Below are 24,862 nucleotides of genomic sequence, written 5' to 3'. Positions count from 1 at the left end.
AACCAAGCTTTACTTCCAAGCGCCACGCCCCCCCTGCAATAGCTCCGTGCCCCACCTAGGGGGCGCGCCCCCCACTTTGGGAACCACTGCATTAACCTACATAATCCTATTTTATATATCCCATATAAAAGATAACTAAGTAGTGATCAACTGGATCTCCATCCGCATGATCACATCTCCCATTCATTCCACGGGTCTCAAGTTATTTCCGGTCCTCTGAAGGTGGTCACTGATGGGGGTGATAAACACTATGTACAAAATATAATGACAATAGTAATAAAGAATTATTATAATAAAGAGTAATAATTTTAAAAGTGTGGAAAGGCAGGACTAAAGCCTTAGAAATGACTCAGGAACCTGCATGACTAATCTAAACTAAACTAAAATCATAAAAGTAAGCCTGCGTTTACTCAAGCACAGCTAGCGTTGTCACAAACACGGTCTAACAGTTTTCTTTGAATTACTGTCCCATTATACTCAAGATTTGAGGTCCTCACTCATTTCTCCTCATGCCAAAAATGGATGTTTTGGTAATTCACATTGTGTACACATTGTGCTGAGCTTGTGGGCTTGACATCCAGAGCACAATGGCAACCTTTATTTTACACACAAATTTGCATTCAAGTAGGCTACATGCATGTTTATGAATGTGCAGTATGTAATCATGCATGTCTGTGTAACAATGCATGTATGCTCATTATATCAAGTGTGAACGAACATGATGACAAATGTGTTTTGGTAATTACTAAAGGTTAGAAATTAAGTGCTTTTTTAAGAGTCCCCATTCCAGATTACATTGACCCAGCTACATTGCAGTTAATTTTTTGCTTGCTGCAATACTGCAGCCATACAACGCCCACTGTGACTCACCCTGTACAGTGTAAACAGAGAGTCCGGGTCATCCAATCAAAAAGCCATGTTGGCTGGAACTACAGGCCTGAGAATCAAACAAGATTGCTTGCTCATCTGACACAAGCAAACACGTTCTTGCACAACGATACAGGCCTCATCCCGCCACACACACCCTGACTCCGGAGCTAGTAATGCATGCTGGGATAGAATGCCTAGAAGGGAGAACATTCCCTGTGAGCTTTAGTTGCATTATCACAAAGGCTCGGATACGGGAGAGTACATTCTGCAACCGAACACACACAGAAATTCTACAGAACAAACCCCCGTCATCATGACGTTCAACGGGACGTGGAAAGCGGAACAAAGCAAAAATTATGAGAAGTTCTTGGATGCAATGGGTAAGATTTCAAATATTATCGGTCATTAAAAGTTAGGGGATAGTGAGTTAATGTGATCTTGCTGTCTGGAACAAATTGGTAACTCGGATCTTAAAATCAAGACTTTGACCAAGTTTCTGAAATATGCTGGTAATGTGATCAATAACTATAGAAAGGATTCAGTGCTGTAGAGGAAAGCAACAGAGGGATCATACTTTTCAGCAGTTCACTGTAATATTTTAAGACTTCACAAGGTGTGGTCGACAATTGTAAAAATAAATAAATTCTGATGTTATGAGACGTGAACACATATTTTGTCCTGCAAACTGAGACAACACAGCAACAAAAGTATAAAAGGACACATTCTGTAGTTTTTCAACTAAACAGTGAAATCTAATGAAATACTTTGTGCATATTCCTCCACATGAAAAAAAATAATTGCACAATTCTACTGAGTCATTCTTTAGGGTGTGCTTGATTGATTCTGTCAAACAGGCTTTAACGTGTTAAAGAAGAAATTAGGGGCCCACGATAATCTGAAGATTACCCTGCAGCAAACTGGCGATAAGTTCCACGTGAAGGAGTCCAGCACGTTCCGCAGCCTTGAGCTTGACTTCACACTCGGGGTGCCCTTCGAATACAGTCTCCCCAACGACGTTAAACTCTCCGTGAGTTACCATGGCAAACTTTGATTGTAAATTGATGATAAACTGTGGGAATAGAGACGTTGTTATAATACTATGGCGGTCTGTAGCGTATGTTGCGTTGAAATGGCAACCCAGTCAGCAGTGAACAATAAACATACATGATTCCCAACAGGATATTTAAAGTTCCATGTTTAAAAGTTTAAGCAGCGCAAGTCGTTTGAATGACATTATGGTGAAAACAGAAGTTTCCTTTTTGTTCACTTGTGATGAGTAAAAGTGATTGGAGCGTGCACTAGCAAACCTCCATGAGCATTCAAGTTCGCTTTTAACATGGCTAAAATCAGAATAAGTATTATGCTGGCATAGATGACATTTGGTTGCCCTGCGGTAGCAAAATCATTCAGCATCCTACTTTTTTAAAGCATTTTCTAGACGTTTGGAGCGTCGTACCTCAGATAGTCGCTACTAGCTTCAACTTTCTGGGTGAACGTGACCTGGCTTGATCTCCGACCTTCCGATCTCTGAATCCACAGGGCACCTGGGAGTCAGTGGGTGACACACTGAAAGGAACCTTCACCCGTCAGGACAACGGAAAAGTTCTGAACACAACCAGGCAGGTTACCGGCGATCAGCTCGTGCAGGTGAGTAGTTTAGTGTTTGAGTAGTAGTGGTTTATCCAATTACTTGGATTTACTAATTACTACATTTCATGCATGTACTATTTGGACAGATATTTCCTGTAAATGTATCGCTTTGTTTCTTGTAGAACTATTCCTACGACGGCGTCGAAGCTGAGAGGACTTTCAAGAAAGTTTAAAATGAATTCGTCGTACGACGTGCTGCTTCCGTTCAACATTGGGCAGACTGTTTAAAATAATAAAATGTTTCCTTTTTTTGTATACTGCCTGTAACAATCGAAGCAGTTCAGTATTAAAATAAAAATGTGATATACAAAATGGCGATATAATCCAAAATTTTAATTTAAATGTTCCACTAATATGCCTACATGTAAGTTTGGGTTCAAAATATTAAGAAATTCCATTTGCAATTTTGTAAACTTGTATTGACATCTATTCACATTTCATTTAAAAAGACACTTGGATGATTTATGAGACGCTTTAATAAAATTAAAATGTATTTCCCCATTTTAATTAGCATGTTTCATGTGATCATGCAACAGTTGTCAAAATGATAATGAAAATGCATTCAGTGACGCGTTTGAAATGTAATTTTCATACTAGCCACACTAAAAATTGCTAAATTCAAATGTTAAAAGGGAAACGGCGCCTCTACTCCGCTCACTCTGTCGAACCCATTGCATTTTCACTTCCACGGTCTTTCACCCCAGTTAGCCAATCAGCGTTCCACTTCCATTGGCCAATCAGATTCCACAGCGGTCCACCTCCATCAGCAAGTCAGGTCCCACAGATTTTCACCTCAGTCAGCCAAGGAAGACGGGACGAACAGGTGAGGTTTTTTGAGATACGGTGGCTGAAGAGCTCATTAAAATAATTCGCGAGTGGCAGATGTGACCAGACCCCTCTTAGCCTTTCATGTCTTAAAGTTCATACAAGTACTGCCACGTTAATGTGATCCTAATTCCAGCCTGCTCCATACTAACTGGGTGAACTAGCAATGAGGCTGTCAAGCAATCCTCTGGGGTCCACGCCCACACAGCAGAATGGTAAAAAAAAAAGAGAGAAAAAATAAATACATTACATTTAATATTGTTTTAGGGGGAAAATGGAATTTAACTTGAATGACATTAATTGCAGAAATGTTTACTTCACAGATACAACACATGGCATAAACGTATGTTTCAGTCTCTGAGTGAACGTCAGGAACATGGCTGCTAACGAAGCAGTTGTTCTCCAGGTTATAAACTTGTCTGGGCATCGACCGCTTGAGAGTGTGGTAATATCAAGAACTCAGAATTCCAGTCGCTTTTCTTCAGAAGTTTCTAGAGGTGTTTATTCAAGTTCAGTGGTTGTGTTTGCTTTGGTCAAATGCAAAAAAAATTTTTGGGGGGCAGAAAAATAGGAGAGGGAAATAAATGTATTACAAGGCATTGTTACATTACAGACGTCTGTGAATAGGGACATTAGTTTGGTGACCGCAGACCATCAAAAATAGTTTTATACTAATGACAAAATATTGGCTTCATTTCCATGAACCATAATTTGGTTTGTCTGGTGGTTTGTATGTGTCTTTAAATAATAATTTTAGCTTGCAGCAAGTTGTGTCATTTAATCATCAGGTGCTTTGCCTTTTTTTCCCACTTTGTACGTGATGGGAGAGAAAAAAAACATGAGAGTTCAAATAAGGTTTATTAAACAAAAGAATAAAAATAAATGCATAGACATCTCCAAAAATAGACAGAGGACATCATTATACAATATTCCTTTCATACGAATAGTCATATAGTCAGTGTTCTGCATGACAAATGGCGAGAAGGCACTCCATAAACAACCTCTGAAGATCTTCAAAGTTCCCATTCACGTGATAAATTTACAGTCGAGGAACAAGCCAGCACCATGGCTTTGTCCGTGCAAATAAAAATCGCCCATACCCCCCCCCCCCCCCCCCCCCCCCCCCCCCCCCACACACACACACACACACAAAACCCACCCCGCCAAGAATCAACCCTTTCCGACCTCAGATGATGCGTGCAAGTGTGCATGCGGATGAACGTCCAAGTGTCCATGGCCCTCGGGGTCCGGCGCACCAAAGTCGAGACGTAACCGAGCCTGGACCGCACCTCCCCCAGCTATGTGCCCATCCGTGAGGCACAGCAGAGGTTACTTCTGGCATCGGGGGGGAAGGGGGGGATTCCAAGGGTGAAGTATTTTGGAACGATCCATTCATTCTCTTCCAGGATTCTTTGGACTCTGCTTCAAACTGCATATTTTCCAACATTAACCTCAGGAGCTTTGAAAGAGACAAGCCAGTGTGTTATTTGGTCAAAAACGAACCTGATTACATTTAATTGAAAATAGTCTGGATTAAAATAAAGACATAACTAGCAAGGAACCAGACCCATAATTTCAGCAATGACCTGCACATGTACACCAGTGTATTTGCTCTCTAGGAACAGAATCCATGACTTTGGTTTGACTAGCTCTGCCAGTGGAGCTACACAGGATTGGCTTTACAGACAATAAGGATGAAGGTTTGACAAAGAACAGACCTCAGTGCAAAAACACTTACCAAGACCTTCACAAATACCCATGCTCATCCAGTCCTTTTGGAGTCACTGGGTGCCACTTTGCGGTGGACTTATTGCTGCTAGAGCCTAAAAATGTGAACGTGATTGAAAACAAGACTTAACATTACCCACAGGTACCACACTCTAGATGACTACAGAGTCATTAAACAAATTAACCAATTATTTAATTGATGGTGAGTGTGATGAACCTGTATCAGGCCTGGTTCGGGCGTGCTCCACAGCGGACATGCTCTCTGTATGGCTGGAGTGGGTGCCAGATTCGCGGTGGTCTGGTCCCCTGGCCCCTCCCCTCTGCTCAGGCACAGCAAGCATGAGCGGTCTCTGGTGATGGTACTTGAGCCTGTACGTGTCAGTCATGCAGTGGTCCACGGAGAAATACGTAGTGAGGGCCACAGCTGGCCCCTGAGGTACCCGCTCTGGGCCACGGGGCCTCTCGTCCACGTCCGCGTCCCCCCGCTCCTGGTCCGAGCCAGACCTCGAGCTCACTTCGGACATGGTCGGATGTGGTTCGCCTCGCCGAGGCCCCCCGTTGGCTGTTCGCGGCATTGCCTGAGACGACTCCCGGAGGAGGCGCGGCCGGAACGGCGGCGTCCTGCCTTCGCACGGCCGCTGGGCATGTCTTAAGCGGGCGGGCGGAGGCGGGGACGTGGCTGGAGGGGCGGCGACCGGCTCCTGCCGAGTGAGCCGTCCATGGCGTGGTGACTCAGCCTGTGCCGTCTCACTGGTGCTGGAGCGGTAGGCGCTGTCCTCCTGCTCTGATGGAGGGTTTGTCATCTCGTCTGAGCTGTTGCACTCCGAGCTGCTCAGCCTACCCATGCTGTGCGCTGCCGGGCTACTGGGGCAGGGCTGCGTCCGCACGCTGCTCTCCTGCAGCTCACCATGGGGCTCAGGGCCCAGGACCTCCCTCTCTGAGCTGTCCCCTTTGCGTAAGCCACAGGAGGCGTGTCTTTGCTTTCGCCTGGAAAGAAGAGCAAGTCTCATGTGAGAATAGGGTATTCTATAAATAAATGAATAAACAAATATGTAGGGTACCTGGGCTGACTATGATTATTTTATCAATACATTTAAATATCTATTTAAATATACTAGCAAAAGCAGAACTGGTGCAGAAAACGTCACCCAGAATACCTTGCACTTGGGCTGCTTTTATTAAGGTGGTCAGAGTTCTTACCCTGGACCTTCAGCAAATGTTTACCTACAGGTGAAAACATCAGAACATCAGAATATTCGTTTCTGAATATGAATCCTAAATGGTATAAAGCAGGGGTGGCCAACCCGTCATAGACCAAGAGCCACTTTTCTTACTGTGTTACGGCAAAGAGCCACATCGTACATGGGCGAGTGTAAATTATTAGCTGTGAAGACAGTCAAATGCGTGTTTTCCACTACGCCAGTTTTAAAAGTATTAGCGGCTCGCTAGGCTTGTAAACTAACCGCGCACCACGAAAATGTAGCAGTGTGTCGCCCCGTTTGTGCAGGTGAGCCCGCGGACCGGCTGGGGAGCCGCATGAAACCAGGCAAAGAGCCGCATGCGGCTCGCGAGCCGCGGGTTGGCCACCCCTGGTATAAAGAAATACAGTGAGACAGAAGCACTGCAATCCTACATCTTCGGCACTAGGTGGCAGTAGTGACATTGTGAAATACTTTGAGCTGTTTAACAGGGGACCCAGACAGATTCCAAATATTCTAACATACACTTTTTAAAAATGCCTTCTTCTCTCCTGTTGACCTTTCTCTGCTGTCTATCAAAGCCCTTGATGCATGATCCATACAAACACACAAACAAAGTCTAATGAACACAAAGGAGTAAAGGTCATTGCTAAATTTAGTTAACTTTACAAGATACTCTGCCAATACCTCTTTAAATTCTTAATGTTTGATTTTTAAGGCCAATCTCACTACATGCACAGATTCCCACCTCCAACAGGCACCTTGGTTTCTAACTTCAGCATGCACTGCATTTCAGTAGAGTTGGATCTGGATTGGTGAGATGGTGCTCACAGGAGTGTACTCATAAGGCATGTCTTAGGTGCATCATCTGTATGTGACCGGACAAAAATCCAGCCACGAGCAATTTCCTCTTGATGGTGGCAAAGATGATTTCACATTGGTGTTGCAGCGAGAACGGTCATCTTATCTGGGCTACTTTCAGTGCTGCTCAATGAAGAAAGTAAATGCATGTACACAACTAGCAGTGACACATCAGTCACTGGTAGTCTGCATGTAACAATAATCATGTGAACTAGCCTACAAGACTACAGTTCTTGTGTTCTCACTGTTATTACTTGATTATGAAGAGACTCATATAAGGGAAACTTGGGCCCCAAGGTCTACCATAATGGCTCTCTTTTTACTAAACGAACAGAAATGCCAAAAGGGATGTAATAGCCTGAATAATTGTTTCCACAAAACATTTTTACTGCAGAATAGGCAGAAGACCAAACCTCAAGTTCTACTTGAGGTGGTTTCATAACAAAAACACTCATTTTCAGTTTATAAGCTCTCTCTAAGGTACAGATTTGTGCATGCCTCTGGTACTCACTGTAACACAAGGGAGAGCGCACTGCTTCAGATTTTGAGTCACTGTGACTGTGATGAACTTGACCCCTGAGAAGAAGGTTTAACGTGTTAAAACCCAATCGATTGGAAGACACTTTCAGTGACGGATGGCAGTTGATTCCCATTGGTCATTGATCCGAGTCATTACTACCTGAGCTGCTGCACCTCAGTGGATGCTCTGGTCTCCAGAGCCGCTCTGGTCTCCCTGCCTGCGAAGCTCTCCACACCCGGTGAGTCAGGATTGGTGGAGCCACTGCTCAGCCTATCACTGCTCTCGTAGCCTGACTCCGTCCGCTGGATGGTCCAGTTATCCGCCCTCAGCCTCTCCCCTGCCCCGCCCTTGAGGCGTGCCACTGATCCAGGGGGCACGGCCCGGTACTGGCACTCCTGCGAGGCACGGATCTCCGCTTCTGGCCTTGCCTCCTCCTCATATATGGTCATCAGGCCTTTTGGCTTGCACTCAGCTGGCACCCTCTCCTGGCTGCGGCCGCACCGCGGACTGCCCTGCTGCTGTTGCTGTTGCCGGCGGCGCTGCTCCAGCTCGCTCAAGACCCTGTCCACGTTCAGGACATCACGTACCGGCCGCCACGATGACGCTTTGGGACGGCCGCGCTCGCAGGGGCCATCCATTGACTCGCTGTAGCCTGGGGGCAGGGGATCGTGACGGCGACCCAAACTGCCCTGATGTGAGCGGCTCTCCTGGGGCAATCCGCGAGGCTGCACTGATGGCCGATCTGGACGGCACGGGCGATTCGGGCCAGGCCGGTGCCTCTGGTCCAAGTGAGGACGCAGACTGTTCTCAGAAGGTGAGCTAGACCTTGGAAATGCCATATCTAAAGAGAAAGCAAAGAGAGAACACTAAATTGCGTATGTTAATAACATCGCTTCATGGATGGTAGAGGAGGGGAGCCGCTTCGGCCGACAATGAAGCATCACCCGGCACGGCCACGAAACACAGACGCACTGCAAAAGCACTCCCGTAATATAGTGACGAACTGGTGAGGCATGGTTAAAATACGGTCCGAGAGTGAATCTGGAGTCACTTCCTTCCCCCTTGCATTGATGTGCACTTGCTTCAAGCCAACCTCTCATTCGAGAGACAGATGGTGTGCTATGCTTTGGAAGGTGGCCAGCACTGTAAACCATTTTCCTGAGTAAGGTGCCCTCAGAGTGCCCTTCTGTAGAGGACAGTGCACCTGGCTCCAACCAGGATAAAGAAAAGAAAACCAAAAGAAAAGGACAGAAATGCAAAAAGAGAAACAAAATAAAATCTGATCCTGTGGTAATCAGTCAAGAATTTAGTGAGAACTTGCAAAGACATACAAAACAGGCAGATTCTGCAGCAGTATCATGATTTAAAAAAAGCAAGGGCAGGAAATATTGAGATTATGCAGGATCCTGCACCAATAGCTGCTCTTTAGGACAAAACACTCTTTTGTCCTCTAACAAGTCTGAAAGTCTGAAAGGGGATCACGAAGGACATTTTAGGATTCACAGAGGTGCGTTAGAGGAACATAATCTGAACATACTGCATGTGCTTCACAGAAATGAGGCTAACAGCCTAAAACAGGAACGCACAGAAACGGACTGGCCGGAGAGGACTTCTGACAGCGGCAAGCACCCGAAATTGGCTTACAGGACTGTCTTGTGGTCCTGGGAGACTAAAAGTGTCAGAGGCCACGGAGCTAGCTGTTTTTGGGATGCGGACATTTTCCTCAGGAGCGAATTTACTGAAGAGAAATGCACCCCAAACAAAAAGCTGATTTTCAGATTAATTGAATTAAAGTCTTTCGTATTGTTGTGAGCACACACTAACAAAGATAAACGACTAACAGCAATATTTAGGTTTGTATATATAAATCTTTACACTGTACTCCTTCCACACTTTGCTGAACATAAAAAAAACTTTTCTGAATAGGTACATTCAGAATATAGGACGTGGTTAAAAAAGTAAGATCTATATTTTGCCCAAACAGCTTTCTACTTTATGCAAAACACATTTTGCTTCTAGAATGCCAAAAGCCAAATATATCCGAAGCAAATAACTCAGTCTGTGCAAAACTGGTGTAAAAATGCCAGACTCCTGTTCTATTTTTACATCTACCCCCCCCCCCCCCCCCTCAATTTTTCTCCCTATTTTAGTCGTAGCCAATTTCCACCCATTAGGTAATTTTCCCTTGTCACACAACAGCTGCCAACCAGGGAGGGCGAGAGCTGTCACATGCTTCTTCCGAGGCACATGCAGCCAATCACCACATGTTTTAAAGCTGCGGATCGTGTGACATCAGGGGGGCGGAGCATCGCTCACAGGATCCTGATCCTCCTGATGCAAGAGCTCACAGACCTACAACGATTGGCCAGTGTAGATGTGACTGACAGGAGAGAGAGTATACCCCCCCTCATCCCTTCCACCCTTAGATCACAGCCAATTTTTCTCTCTCAGGCTCCTGGCTGCGGATCTCTGTGGCATCATCAAGGAGCAAACTCATTTTACAGCATTTTTAAAGCTCAGTATATTATTTTATGTTATTGATTTTTTTTCTTAGGCAGACCTGTACTCACGATGAAAGTGCAAAGTAAGTAAAGTGTCAGACTGGTTCTGACCTGCAGCGTGCTATCTGTTAAAATATTTTAATCAAGTGCATGCAAGTTTCTTTGGATCAAGTGAATGGTGAGAAAGCACATAACCCTGCAAGCATTGCCACTGTTATGAGATTTTCTGGAGCACCTTTGATTAACATTACACAAGAGCACCTACTGTCGTAGGTCATGTATAGGGACTGCTGAATATCCAATACAAAACCAAGACATTTGAGGCACTCTGCGTCTGGGGCCACGCTCTTAAGGTGGCATGCTATGCACGTGACGTGTACCTTTGTGTGGGAGACTGTCTCCTCTGCGGTGACCCCTCTCACCCTCCCGGCGTGCTCTCTCTCTTCCGCCCTGCGAAGGCTCTCTGGAAGACTCGCGGGGTCGACCTGGACTTTCAGGAAGCACCTTGACTGGAAAGTGTTAACAAAATAAAGAAAGGCAAATGAATGATTCCTGCTTTTATTAAATGAATGATTTATTGACTAAGCTCAAGTGTCAGATTAGTTTATACACGCATTTATGCATGCATACTTTTTTAAAAATGAAATTACAATGCGCTACTTGCTTAGAAGAATTTGTGTGTGCATATTAAAAGTGCAACATACGACAAAAGCAGCACTCGTCTATTTGTTTATGGAGGTGTACAGCAAATGTGCCTTACGCCGATTGGCTGTTTGCAGCGATTGTTTGTGAGATCCCTGATTGGTCCGCAGGGAGCCTGAAGGCTCTCTTATTCCGTCGAGTTTCTTTGACCCTGAGTGCGGAGCGTCAGCTACTGCCACAACAAAACAAAGACAGAATAAATGAATTCAGGGACCATTTTATGATGCTTTACCCTAAACAAACAAAAAATAATTACAGGGAGATATCCCTGTACAGGGGCAGTCATGGCCTGGTGGTAGGGAACTGGTCTTGTGACCGGAGGGTCGTGGGTTCGATTCCCAGACCTGAGGCCATGACTGAGGTGCCCTTGAGCAAGGTACCTAATCCCAACTGCTCCCCGGGCGCCGGGCTAGGGCTGCCCACCTCTCTGGGCACGTGTGATCCACAGCCCCCTAGTAATCACTAGTGTGTGTGTGTGTGTGTGTTCTAACTGCACAGATGGGTTAAAAGCAGAGGACAAATTTCGATTGCGGTGTAAAAAAAATCACAGCACATATGGGTAAATAAGGGTGAATCAATCACTCTTCTTAGTGTGCTTAAACAATGACAGCTGGGGAGCAAAAGATGTGAGACAAGGTTGGGGACAGGCATGAAATACAAACAAAACATGTCCACATGGCAGCTACACCATGGAAACGGTGATGTCAGAGTTGGAAACCATGACAGGGTGGCTCAAAATACGTCAGCAATAATGGCCACTGTGGCCTTTAAAAGGACACGTCTAGATCCGACATCCACCTATAGCATCAATAGCCAAGCCAGTGAATATCTGATTTCAGTTCCAACAGGTTTTTACTCACACCACAAATACATTTGTGTTCGCTCGCTTTATACTGCTGGCCGAAGTGCAGGTGCTTTGACATTAGCGCAGTGACGTTAACGCAGTATGTGATGCCGTTTGGGTCAAAACGCCTAGAATGACGTCCGTGTTAAGACGTCAAATTTGGACGTCTTAAGACGTCAAAAAGTGTCGTGTTAAGACATTACTTTTGGACATCTTAAGACATTTTAACGTCTTAACACAACGTTTAAAATTGGGTGCTACCACTTCATCAACCACTGAGGGGAGAAATCCAAACACTGCCAAAAAGCCCTGACCCATTGTGAAAGCAGCAAATAAACCCACCCTCCACACATGGACTATTCCAAACACACCTTCACAACCGCGTCTAAGGCACGTGATAGGTACGTAGCCCCAGAAACAGCCCACGTAAGGCCCATGTGACCACAACGTAAAGCCCATGTAACTACAACATAGAGCCCATGTCACCACAACGTAGAGGCCATGTGACTAAAACGTAACCCCTACGTCAACAAGGGGTGGGTATATTAGTATGGTGTATGGAATATTCCAATAGTATGGAAGTCCTAAACATCTAAACGTCTTAAGACGTCCAAAAGTTACATGTTAACACGGCACATTTTGTCGCGAGCACCATGTCACCCACGAGGATGTCACGAGTCGCCCGCGGGCTTGTTTTAAAAATAGCTCACTATAATGCCATGTACCAAAGCGCTGCATCGTTTATGTTTTTGCTACTATTATAGATTGTCCGCGGTTGCTAGCGGTCTTCCCGCTTAGCAGTTGACACTCGCACACGCACAACTTTCGTTCGCCCCCCCGGTCAACAACTTTTGTTGGTGACCCCTGTTCTAGGCATTTTGACCCAAACGGCGTTCCATAGTGCAGTGCTGTTGGCGCGGCGAGGTTAGCACAGCCATCTTAGCGCTGTGATGTTAGCGCAGTGAGGTTAGCACAGTAACGTTTAGCACTACCATCTTAGCACAGTGACGTTGGCACAGTGACTATAACTGACAGCTGCTTTTGCTGGGTCTGTGAATTTCCATTAGGCATGAGCGGAGAGAGTAAGAGTGGTCGTGTGTGGATAAATAGATATATCAAAATGGATAAATAGACCAGGTCATGAGCTGGCCCAGATGTGGGACCAAAAAAAAATCTCCAGCCTGGAATGGGTGTCCAGATCAGAGAGGGATTAATGTTTGTGATGAGAAACAAAACATAATTTTCTTACAGAGAGGGAGATATTTAGACAGAGGAACTGAAGTTAAGATAAACAGAGTTGGAGACAGTGTAAGGCTGACTTAAAAAATGAACTACCAAGCATCTATAAAAGACAGTAAAATAAACAACAACTAACTATAAGTTAAAAACAGACAGGCAATGATGAGAACCATATAAAATAAAAGACAAACATAAAAAAAAACAACAAACCATAAATTTCTGTATCAAATGTGAAATGGTCATAAAACAATCAAAGGTTTTTCCATGCAAAAAATATCCAAGAACTATATGTTGCTCCACAGCTGCTCTGCAGTTGGCAGGTAAAACATGTGAAAGCTTGTTGGTTCTTGTTCGGGCAACCTCCTCTTGCATGTGTCTGTGTTCTCTCGTTCTCTCGTTCTCTCTCTCTCTCTCTCTCTCTCTCTCTCAGGTCATGCCAGCAGATGGAACTCTATGCCACATTCCGTTAGACTGTGTGCACGACTGTGTACACTGCACCCGTCTGCATGTGGCAGAGGGATAGGTTAGCATGGCCCAGGCCCTACCCCAACTCCCAGGGGGCAGGGGCTTCCTCTCGCTCCAGAGAGGGCATCTGAGGACAGTGGGGTGGGTGGGGGGTTTGTGGTGAGAAAGCAAGAAGGAAAGGAAGATAAAAGAGGGAAAGGAAAACCTGTACTGACAGGGTTTACTGCAGCAAAGTTAGCCTGATTGGGGAGGGGGGGGGGGGCAGTTTAACCAACAGCCTTTACTGTAACATCCGTTCAGAGCCACAGGGGGCTCAGATTCAGTCACTGTGACTTTCCATTCTTTTCACACATTCTGTAGGCCCCGTTTTCACAACAGACCTTCGGAGACGCTGCATGCGACGGCCATGTTCAAACCAGCCCACTTGAGGGTGACAGTCATCACTGTCATCACTGCAGAATACTGATAGAAATGATGGCGTGTCCCATATTTAGAAAAGCGGTGAACAGAAACTAGTAGCAGCTAGATGCGAAGCCAAGGTCAACCAGAGGTCCCTAACCAAAACGGAGAAATATGATACAAGATTTATACACTGTGAAAGAGCAAAACTGCAAATGTTCTACTTACCGATATTCATAGAGAAATAAGGATGGCCTGCCTTACTTATTTCTCCAGGGAGAATGTCCATGTTAGCAAGCCGTTGCATGCTTAAGCCAGAAGAGAGGATGGATGGGGAGAGTGTACAGGATGGAGAAAAAATGTTCGGGATGGGTGGGGGGTGGTGGTGATGCAGCACTGCACCCGGTGGTAGGGATTAGGGTAGTGACATAGTAGGAGAGAGGGAAAAAGAACGAGTGCATAGCAAAAAAGAAGGATGAGAGAAAGAGTAAGTGGAAGAAAGGAATAGTGAAACGGAATAGAGGGTACATACTGTATTAAAGAGAAAGTGCAACTGATGTGAGTGTATGTGTGTGTATGCGTGTGTGTGTGTGTGTGTGTGTGTGTGTGTGTGTGTGTGTGTGTGCGTGTGCGTGTGCGTGTGTGTGTATCTGTGTGTGTCGCATAGAGCGATAATCTGTCCTCAGTGAAGTTCATACCCATGCGTGGACAGACTCATCCATTCAGCAAATGAGGTAAGGGTGGGGGGAAAGGGGGGGAGAAAAAATGGGGGATTTGTGCTGAAGATCTGAGCACCAAATGGAACATGGCCACCACTCGCAGTGTGCGTGGGCGGACGGCCCTAGCTTACATAACACCCCCCTGCCCTTTCAGTGGCGGTCAGCATCTTCCGCAGGACAGAGCTTATAAGCCGCGCTGCCTGTGGACAAACCAACTGAAGATCCAAAATATTCATTTGGGGTCTTTTTTGTGCCATTGCCCTGAAGACAATATAATAATTATTTTCCATCATTTGTGGACTGGCACGACAGGCTAAGAGGAAGGCCCATGGGTTAAGAGATGACGACTTCAACACACAGCCTGTTTCGAGGATGAAACACTGGCTCCACTAGTGAGCCTTGTGTGAATTTATATGCCTGCATGCATCGCAGTTTCAATTGTACTGTTAAACTGCACATGGTTAAGTTACGGCTTGCTATTTATAAAGCAGCAAAATCAAAAGGTCTCGCTGAACCACTCTGGTTTAAGACAGCAGTTATACTCGTGAGCGATCTAAGAGGTCACCCCTTGAGAAGAACACACTGTTATCGCACACTGTTATAGCCATGCACGCAACTTCATAAACAACACAGTGCAGCTTTGGAATTTGTGATGCACATCACGGCGGATCAATAACCGATCAATCGTCACGTCGTCTCCCGGGAAGTCCGGCTCAGCCAGTGTTTAAAATCAATCACTGCACAGCCACGGGGCATTGGGGGTTTTGGGGGGGAATCCTCACCTGTGCCCTCGCCATTGAGGGAAGACTTGTACTGGGACCACATGGTGGTTTGCCGGGGAGCATCCTCATTGGATACTGCAGTGCCATTTGGGTTGGCATAGAACAGGAGGAGTGGCTGGAAATGCCCCCGGATGCATTTGGTCGCCACGTCTTTCCATTTGGTACCGATCTAGACAGGATGATAAAACAGACGGCACCCTTGAAATGGGTCATAGGAATGGATGAATAAATGATATAATTACCAGTGCTTCTTAACTCTGTAGAATCACTGCAATTTATTCAATACTAATAGTTTGATCAAGCCCTAGAAGCGTACGGATTTAATAGTTAAGCTAAGCTTAAACATACCACGGACATAACAAATCAAATGAACTGGCACCTGAATAAAAGTATGTCATTGGAATCTGTTCTGGACACAAACCTCTTTGACTGTGGCATCGTCAAAGAAGACCCATTTGGAAGACTTGCTGTGGTAGGCGAAGGCAAGGTAATGGCGACTGGAGTAGCAGATCATGCCCACCAGGTGAAGGTCTCTCCTTTTGGCATTTTCATCAGTAACTCGATAGAAGAGCTGCCGGATCACAGGACAGAGGACGGTCTCAGGCTCAGAACAGAGGATGAACAGGTAGGTCTACATGGGACATGGCAAAGGTCCAAAAGTGAGCATATATTGAAACTATGTCTGTGTGTCATCCTGCAGGAAATCTATATCTGCATGGCGTGGATAGACAATCTTAAAGACCCTAATAGTACAGTGGCCGGGAAGGGAAAGGACCATTAAGAAGAGCAGTCATGATGTATACAGTTGTGTCACAACTGTACCACTGTAAGACCAGCAGACATCGATTATGAGATCTTCTGTACGGACATATGCAGACCCAGAACCCACAGGGCAGGTAAACTTTAGATTGTGCTGGCAGTGAAACTGAGGTCATATGCACAAGATCACACATCAAATCTATTATTTTTTATTAACTCTGCATAGCAGCAGATGGACTATAATCAAGCAGGTATTAAATGAATATATCCGATAGGTGTATAAGTATGGAGATGTGTATTGCGTATAGCTATTCTAATACCCAAGACAAACACTGTATGACCAAAGATCCAGTGACCACTAGCATAATTCTTTCCAAATATCATTTACTATTGTCAAATAAAGAATATCAATTCTGACATTGCTCCTTCAGGTCTAAAGGGGGTGGTTATTCTAAGTCATGGATGGTTGTTGGTTTTCTGACTGTACGCTACCCCTGAAAGATTGAGGTGAGAACCGAGAGAGCGTATGACATCTTCAGTAAGGTCCGACTGCTCCGCATCCCATACGAAACCAATAGTGACGATCTCCGGACAGTTCATCAGGACGCGTCGGATCTTGATGCTCTGGCCGCAGTTGCTCTGAAAGACCGTAAGTGCACGGACAGGATTACAGCCATGGACATGCAGACGCGTCTCCTACCCTCACTGGTGCAGCTCATACTTTTCTTTAAAGCTAACGCGAACGTCCTGAAATCAACAAGGTCTGGCAGACGTCCTGAGAGGCGCTGCCACATGGAAGCGTGCACACAGAGCTTAGTGTTCTGCCGTTGCCAACGGAGACGAGAGGGCAACAGCGGCTGGCGAGGCACTGCTATTTATAACCGCTGCGTGCGACTGGCAGCTAACGCTTGAGGCCTTCTGTCTGTCGCCATGGACGACTTGCAGGAGACGACCACGCGACCAGTGAAGTACAGACACGTGCCAAGCACCCGACGAAATCCACCAATCAGCTCGATAGCGAGAGCGCCTCTCAACGCTATCACAGCGATTGTTAGGATTGTCGTAGGAGTACGTTGTCAATTAAGGAGGAAATGCAAAGGGAGATGTGTTTGTTTTCTGCAATACCTGTGGGAACCTTGGCTGGCCACATAATGTTCTCCTCCTACAATATTATTACACTTTCCATTACAAATCATTTCCTATTGATTAAATGAGATTTTGTTTCACTTCACCGCCTTCTTAAGCCTCACAGAGAATTAAAAAATGAGTTGGGGTGATGCTGAAGTAAAACAGACGCATGTGCTCGAACGTCCAAGGTACAAGCTGTCCTCAGAAACACGCATCATCCCCCTAGAGAGCTACAGTAAATATAGACCATCACATGGCAGGCCTTTATGTCATCTTAGATGAGCTCTCTGCTGATTCAGCAGATATCATGTTTACGTCTTCCACATCTACCGGCTTCTTAGAGACGGACTAGCAAAGTCACTTTCACAGACGAAATATGGAGTATTTACTAAGTGTTAAATAAAACTGAACTTTTTTTTGGCACACAAAGAAATGAAAAAGCATGCAGAGGTGGAGGCAAACATGGAGGGAGAGGTGGTGACGTACGGGACAGTTGCGGAGGTCTCCGATGGTGTTTGCTGCCTGCAGCAGTTCGCCGAACATGTCCGACCTTAGCCTGTCCATCTTCTCCAGCACCCGCTCCACCTGTTGGCTAACAGCCAGGAAATAAAAGACTCTTGTCACTGGGTTAATGATCCCCCTTCACAAGATAGGCTATTCTTCTGAACAGTATTTAATGACAGTATAAGTGCATTAAGTGAACACTATTATATGTCAGAAGTCGAGGAAAGGTGTCCTTTTAACTTTCTGTTTTTCTGCAAGTGTTTTATAGGGATCCCAAAGAGGTCACAGCATGCTCAGGTCGACGAAGGCTCACCACAAGGCGGTAGTGGAGACGTAGTGCACGAGCTCGGTGAAGGGGAGGGGGTCTGACGACGCTCCGCAACTCCGGCACACAAACTGTGGGGTTGGTGTGGGTTAGTGCAAGACCCTTCACGGACACAGCAGCACAGGAAGCTTCCTGCCACTCAAAGCCTTTGAAACCTGACCCTGTGACTCATGGCAAAGGACAAGGTGTAAAAGGTCTTCATGGCTCCATTCACACCACTGCCTTCCTCTCCATTACATCCTAAAGTGTGGCAACGTGCTGAACTGTGACGTGTGCGTTACTGACAGGGCGGCACTGACTAACTCATGGACTTCCTGTTGGAGAGGTGTGGCGGGTGATGGCGGGAGTACCTGCTCATAGAGGGTCATGGCGAACCTCTGGTGCGTGATGCATGATCTGGAGGTGCACGGCTCAGCAGCTGAGTCGGACACCAGGTGCAGGTGGATTCTCTCCAGAATGTTCTCCTGTCAATACAGAGAAAAAGACACCGGAAACACCATTCTTTTCAGCACAATAACAGTGGGATCATAAATGCAATTCTTATGCTTATTGCTTTATCATTGTTGACACTATTAGAGTTGGAATTTTGTCATCATGTGAGGGAGTCATAAAGAGTAAAAATAATCCACTTTAAAAAATCTATTTAGAGGGAAGGAAAGGGTTCCTTAGTTAAAGCAGAGAACTCACCATCAATTAAAGGACTATATTTAATAAAGTGTTACACTTAATAATACACTTATAGGATATTCTAAATCATGCACTTAAAGTTCTCTGTGAATGTAAATGCATGAAGCCACACAAAGGAAACTTGAAAGAGCTTCTATAAGTTTCTCAATATGAAATTACACCCATCGTTTACATCAGACACACCAAGAACATGTTTAAGTAGGCTAAAAAACATATTTCTTGGGAATAGTAGGACATCATGTAACAAATAGCAACAAATAGCAACCCATAGACAAAATCTGAGACATGAATAAGCATTAATAAAAATAATAAATAAACCCTCTTTTAATAAATAAAAACTCTCTTATTATTCCAAGTCTTTTTTAGGCAGGTGATTGGTCCTACTAGTCAGGTGTAATGGTAAACGGGTAGTGCTTATGCTCAGACTAGTTACTACAGCGGTGCACTCGTGACGGTATGGCGTACGAAGCATTCGGCCGCGTCGTCCATGATGCCCAGCTGAAAGCGCTGTTCGTCCTTAAAGGTCTCAGCCAGCGCATGCCGCAGGGTGTCCGACGGCAATGCCCGTTCCCGACTCTGCTGGAACTGACTAAAGATGCTCTGCAGACAAAATATATATTTATATATATAATCTGTTTTTTCTTCAGTTACCAGTTATAACATTCCATTCCAAGCACAGAAACTTGAATATAGAAAAACAGTGAAAAGTCTTGACTAAGACCTCCTTAAGTTAGCAAGAATAAAATCTCTTGATTATGAGCACTGCATCAAAAGCTATCATGAGGTCATTTGAGGGACAGGTCATTTGTCTGTTTACATACTGACCTTTAAAGCACAGAAGATGCAGGCGTCACCGAGGCAGAAATGGGCGGATAGTTGCCTTAGACTTCTCCTGAAGATATCCAGCTGCCAGAGAACCTATGACAAGGAGACAGTGGTGCGACTAGACTTAAGCATACTCTCACTAAAAGAGTAAGTCTTAAGTTAAAATTTATTTTAACTTAGCAGCTCAGGAATAAAAGGAGCCAAAATAAAAGCCATACTGGTAAAGCACTGCTAAAGCACTCTTTATTCCACTGGTTATATTCCTAAATACCCTTATATATGAATGGTTCTTACTAACTGTTCTTCTGTAGTCTCTACCCACAATCCTCAGCAGTGACCCAGGCACTCACCTGTACCGCGCTGTTGAGGAAGCAACTGTTCTGGCCGGGCTCGTTGAGGAGACCTTTGGTGAGGGCCAAAGAAAGCATGCTGCCTGGTTGGTAAGACTTCCCCAGGCCCGTCCCAGCAGTACCCCCTGTCCCAGCTATGCCGTTCCCTGGCTTTCTGAACAGTTTGACCCATGCCATGAGGCACGAGTCCTCCCTTCTCTGGAGCTCAGAAGGAGTCACTTGCTTATGGAATGAAAAACGGCCTTGTCTGTTGCGGGCAGCATCTGTACCCGGCGTTCCCTGTGCCTGACAGGGAACGCAATTTCACAATGCTCAGGAGGCAGGCTTAATTGGACAAAACAGCTACAGTGAGGGACGGGTTGTTTGGGGTGCGGAATTTGACCGCACACCATTGGGATGGGCGAGCGTCGGGGTTTCCGATGGAAACACAAGCAAAAGAGTGACGTCTAGCCACAGGTTGGGATGTGCTGCTGCGCCGATCCCTCGGCATGGGTAAAGGATGTGCTGTGTGAGCTTGGTTTAGGGGGAGACCCCGGCAACGACTTGTAACGGGAAGAGAAGAAAGGAGACGGAGAGCTGGACAAATCCATTTCTCTCCAGAGTATTCCTGATAGGGTCAGCACCAGTCGATCAGCATCTCATCCATAGGCACATTTCAGTGCAGCGGGTCAGAACAGCCAGCCAACCAAGGATGACCTGCTGAGTGACGGACAGACGGGGGTATGGGTGAGAGGGGTTGGATAAAGACAAAGAAAATCAATTGCTGTTAAATGGAAAGCCACTCCAGTCTGCAGCATCTAATTAGCAAAATGAAATGGAATTAGAAGCGAGTTTATTATCACAGTGCAGAGCAAACTGATACCAGCATACTAGGTTTGTAGATATGGAATATTAAAGTTTTTAATAAAATCAGCATTTTAATGTTTAAGCTAAATCCCCCCAGACACTTCAGTTTTTCTTATCATCTTTCAGAATCTTGGGATCAATAATCCATAAAACATTCACTGAGCTGTCCAATGTTTTTTGCTGGTTCAGCTCTGGACGGGAGGCGAAGCCAGGACCAACCACTGCATAACCCTCCCATTCACTTGAGTTCACTTCCAATGTTAAGAGGGATTAGGGACACAGGCAAGATACAATATTATAGCTGCCTTGCTTGTAATGGAACTCTAGAGTCTGCTAGGACCCTCCTCCTGCTCCCACAACTACGCCCACTGTCCCTTCCTTCTGTCTCCTGCTGTCTTGGGTTTCGAGATTTTGAAGTGCCCTACATCTATTTTACCCAGGGAAACTTAAGAATATATCCCAAGAAACCTTGAATGCAAGACGAAAACTGCTGAGAGAGGTACCTTAGAGAAATTGCTGAGAAACATTTTTACATGAGTAAGTACATGTACAATTAACTAGCAACTTTACTGATGTGTACTCCTTACCCACTTTTTTGCCCATAACATCTTCAACAAAATCTTTCAACATAGTAGGTAGATTCAGAAGAGGCCTTAATATTAACAACTCAAAAGATATGCAGGAAAACATCTGGAACTGATCAGGTTCATCTTTTCCTTAAATGGTGTGCAGGTATGCTGTGAGCCACATTTCAATATGTGGAGGAAATTTATATATGGGCACAAGCTGAAACCAGCCCACATTATCATCAGGCGCTAAAGGTGTTTAGTTGCAAATTCAACGTGTGATACTCAGAAACCCCAAATGTATGATCCAGAGGTAGAAAGTGCTTAGAAAAGACTAAATGGTCTCCAGGTGGATATTTTGTTCACAACATATTACATTTCTGTGGTTTCCATTTTTGAAAACATCCTTAAGTTAGCTGCTTGTACTGCCTAATTCTAGGCCTGCCTGAGTCAACAGGTCCACTCGCTGTCCGTGCCATTCATCAAAGAACACATAACGTTATATTTAGAAGGGCTTCAGGCCATAGAGGATGTTAATCTGTGCTAGGAGGTCCTCCACACAAAAGTAGATTGCAGATTAATCCTATTCTACTGTTACTCCTCGGGAAACTGCTCTGAGGATTAAGATTTGCTGTAGTCCGAATACATGGAATAAAAGAAGAGGGAAAGGTCCTGAGTTAACAGGGACTTTCAAGCACTCTCATCTCAACATGTCTCACCACATGACTCATGTACATGAGTCATCTTGTGAAGGTGACCAAAACTCATAGTTTCTGTAACACATTTTTCAAAACAAGAGGGTGTGTGATAAGATAGATGGAGTTTTGCTCATGAACTCCATCTTTCCCCTGATAAAATTAACATTTCAGCTACATTCTAAGATGATCTGCCTGCCCTGCCTCTCATGTTGGTATGCTATTTTTATAGAGGCCTAGCAAAGGAGCAGCTTTGAGCTGGTCATTTGAAGACCCTTAATGAGAAGGCATTTGTTCAGTTTTGAGCGTCCCTTGCAGTCCTTCAACAGACACTAAATGATTTCCAAATTGTTTCCTGTATTTACATACATTGTTTATTTTCACATAGGAAAACGCCATTTTAGCATTTGAGAGTATGCTCATGAGGCTAAACTTTTTTTGTTTACAAACGTGGAACCTGTTATCAGGGTGTGGACATTAGCTTCACTGCAGTAATCCACGACTGGGCGTAATTGTAGTGTGGGCAGTCCTAAGTGGACTCGAACACCGGTATAAAGTAGATCTGATTAGTCCAAAATGACTTTTAGTACAGATTTACGAACTGTTCTGAAGAAGGCAGAGCTTTTTAAGCCATGGGTGCAAAACGGAACCCACCGCTGGCTCCGCGTGTATTCTTGTCAGTTCCAAGAAAGCTCGACAACAGACGCTTTCACTCATTACAGTTCCACCGCAGTTAACGAGGAGAAGGTATTAGCAAAATGCGATGGCGCTGCGCAGACCTGGAACTGATACAGTGTTACAGACTGCGGCCCGCTCATCCAAGCCAGCAGGCCCGGGGTTAGCGCCAGCGCAGAACTTGTTACCGCAGTGTTGCAGTATATTACCGGTACAGTCTCACTCTGGAACATTGCCATGGCTACAGCATAGGCCGGAGATCTGCAGGCTGCAACAGCGAGGAGCGGCTGGCGCTGACCCTCTTCCCGTGGCCAACACTGGGAATGTTTTAATCTTATGACAGCAAGGAGTATTCAGCACGACTGTGTAAAAAAAATGAAGTCCGGTTCAGTTCATTGCCAACAGCGTAAGTAATTTGCTTGATTTTTGTGGCCTGTAATATTTAAGGTACAACTTTGAGGATACATTTTAGAAAGCGTAGAGAGTATACATGCAAAACTGGAAATGGTTTTCTGTCACTACAGACAATCCTGGTTTTGAAAGTAGTGATCACGCGCAAACAAAAGTGCCACACTCTCACACTCACGGACTTCACGAAGCAATTCTGTTAAAACTTTAACAACTGGACAAATTAATAATAGCCAGAGTCACTGTCTTTAGTAAAGTGTTCCCATTTGCTTTACAGAACATTTAACAATTATATGTTTTTCATTATAGAAAATGTAATACAATAACTCGTTAAGTAGCCTTCGTCCACTGATTCTGAAGGGGAAAACAACTCGTAGAGAAACATTCGCTTTCTTTCTGAATGTAATTATAAACATAATGCAAACATTTCTCTCCACAAAAAGCTATATGCTGGCGATAACCTGATGAAAAAATTTACAGTTTTTTTAAATACAAGTCCTAACTGCTGTATGCATTTTTCATAAACGTCTAAAGTACACATTCCATGCATGTCTACGTGAAGACTGCGGAACGGGATGAGAGGGTAACGGTTTGGTTATAGCACTGTCCGGTTATCCTAGTCTGTACCGTAGCCTGCCTGAAGTACCTCAGGGTATAAGTGTCACTGCAGAGAAACTATGTAAAGACAAATCAACCAGCCTGTCTTAATATAAAGAGACAGAAAATATCCGCATGGCATTCTTTTGTACACCTGTTAGGACGCATGCGTATCGAGAGTGCTTTTATACCGCAACTCGCGATCTACTGGCTCAAATACCGTCAAACAAGAAAATATGGAAAAAATGTCACTGGCGAAGTACTCACCCACAATTCCAAAATGTGCCCCAATATTCACAAACTGTCTTCTAGTTAGCATCAAACAGTGGCTTTGAAATGTTTTAAGTTTAGCCTATGTCAATACAGCACTTTTGACTCTTGCTCAAGTTATGTCAAGTCGCAAGCGCTTGGCTTGAGTAAAAGACACCGCACAGAATGGTTGTCACGCTGCCTGCACGGGCCTCCTTTGCGGCAGTAAATCAAACCAATAACAAACGCGGCTGGAGATCAGCGTGTCCGCAGTCACCATCAGCAGCGCATCTTCGTTCGCCTGCTCTACCCTAGACTCGTACGCTCGCGCGTTCGCCTGCTCTTCTTGATCTGTTTGACGCCGTCGTAGGTATTTCCTGTGGTAAGCGGTAGCAATGAATGATTCCGAGCGCACGAAAGTCTGCAAAGGATTACTGATGGATTGGGAGTTACAGGGTCAAACTCCGCCCCTGGTATAGTGTATATACTGCAGTCCCACAAGAATAAACTCGGTACAGCGGTGAAATGAGGTGCGTATGTTGTCGGGCGTAGATTCCATTATAGCCCCTTTTTCTGGGAATTTTACGGCTCGTAGGTCGGCGTTGCACGTTGTCGTTTCAACGTGTGGACAATTACAAGTGCCTATCGCACGAGAAGCGTTTCATAAGCATGCATCACAATAACTCACGGTGCATCATCTAGGTGCTACAGTCGTTTTCCTGAAATGAAACTGCGTAAGAGCTCATGCGCCACTGAACGTCAATTTCTGTTTATTGTTACACCCTAGCTGGCAATGAAATATTTTAGCGCTATTATGCATGAAGTGCAGGCAAAGTTAACAGAAGGCGCGAGAACAGCGACCTCGTTTTCGTTTGCACTGATGTCATGGATAGCCTCTACGCTAGCCTACTTTTAAAAACACAGCACATTGGCTTTGTGCATTA

At 45.0% G+C, this 24,862-nt stretch overlaps 2 protein-coding genes and 2 long non-coding RNA genes across 6 annotated transcripts; 2 read left to right on the top strand and 2 right to left on the bottom strand.

The window, feature by feature from the left end:
- The first annotated feature begins 1,063 nt into the window (after positions 1-1,063).
- fabp2 (fatty acid binding protein 2, intestinal) lies at positions 1,064-3,021 on the top strand. Its single transcript, XM_076992291.1, has 4 exons — positions 1,064-1,250; positions 1,725-1,897; positions 2,410-2,517; positions 2,643-3,021. Exons 1-4 carry the CDS (start codon positions 1,184-1,186, stop codon positions 2,691-2,693), a joined length of 399 nt encoding a protein of 132 aa, XP_076848406.1. The 5' UTR covers positions 1,064-1,183; the 3' UTR covers positions 2,694-3,021.
- Positions 1,755-2,466, bottom strand: LOC143494193 (uncharacterized). The gene is made up of 2 exons (XR_013125570.1): positions 2,327-2,466; positions 1,755-1,939 (listed from the first exon to the last, which is right to left on the bottom strand). It is a non-coding gene; the product is annotated as an uncharacterized LOC143494193 (long non-coding RNA).
- A 382-nt stretch (positions 3,022-3,403) lies between the features above and the next one.
- Positions 3,404-4,164, top strand: LOC143494194 (uncharacterized). The gene is made up of 2 exons (XR_013125571.1): positions 3,404-3,560; positions 3,669-4,164. It is a non-coding gene; the product is annotated as an uncharacterized LOC143494194 (long non-coding RNA).
- A 302-nt stretch (positions 4,165-4,466) lies between these two features.
- On the bottom strand, positions 4,467-24,761 carry usp53b (ubiquitin specific peptidase 53b). Of its 3 annotated transcripts, none has more exons than XM_076992280.1 (18): positions 23,937-24,761; positions 19,883-20,581; positions 19,533-19,625; positions 19,173-19,307; positions 18,371-18,484; positions 18,009-18,091; positions 17,678-17,783; positions 16,556-16,702; positions 15,726-15,875; positions 15,305-15,473; positions 10,915-11,025; positions 10,535-10,663; positions 7,813-8,494; positions 7,645-7,709; positions 6,231-6,297; positions 5,291-6,060; positions 5,084-5,168; positions 4,467-4,804 (listed from the first exon to the last, which is right to left on the bottom strand). In XM_076992280.1, the coding sequence occupies exons 2-17, from the start codon at positions 20,057-20,059 to the stop codon at positions 5,092-5,094; spliced, it is 3,075 nt and encodes a 1,024-aa protein (XP_076848395.1). In that variant the 5' UTR covers positions 20,060-20,581; positions 23,937-24,761; the 3' UTR covers positions 4,467-4,804; positions 5,084-5,091. The 3 variants fall into 3 exon arrangements, with proteins under 3 accessions (XP_076848395.1, XP_076848392.1, XP_076848394.1); XM_076992277.1 differs by having other exon boundaries at positions 10,915-11,028; positions 23,937-24,760; XM_076992279.1 differs by having other exon boundaries at positions 10,915-11,028; positions 19,883-20,578; positions 23,937-24,760.
- Positions 24,762-24,862: the final 101 nt, after the last annotated feature.

The sequence above is a fragment of the Brachyhypopomus gauderio genome, unplaced genomic scaffold, assembly GCF_052324685.1.
Source record: "Brachyhypopomus gauderio isolate BG-103 unplaced genomic scaffold, BGAUD_0.2 sc92, whole genome shotgun sequence".
NCBI classification, from domain to species: Eukaryota; Metazoa; Chordata; class Actinopteri; order Gymnotiformes; family Hypopomidae; genus Brachyhypopomus; species Brachyhypopomus gauderio.
Note: the sequence above shows the minus strand (reverse complement) of the source record. Positions and strands in the feature narration are given on the sequence as shown.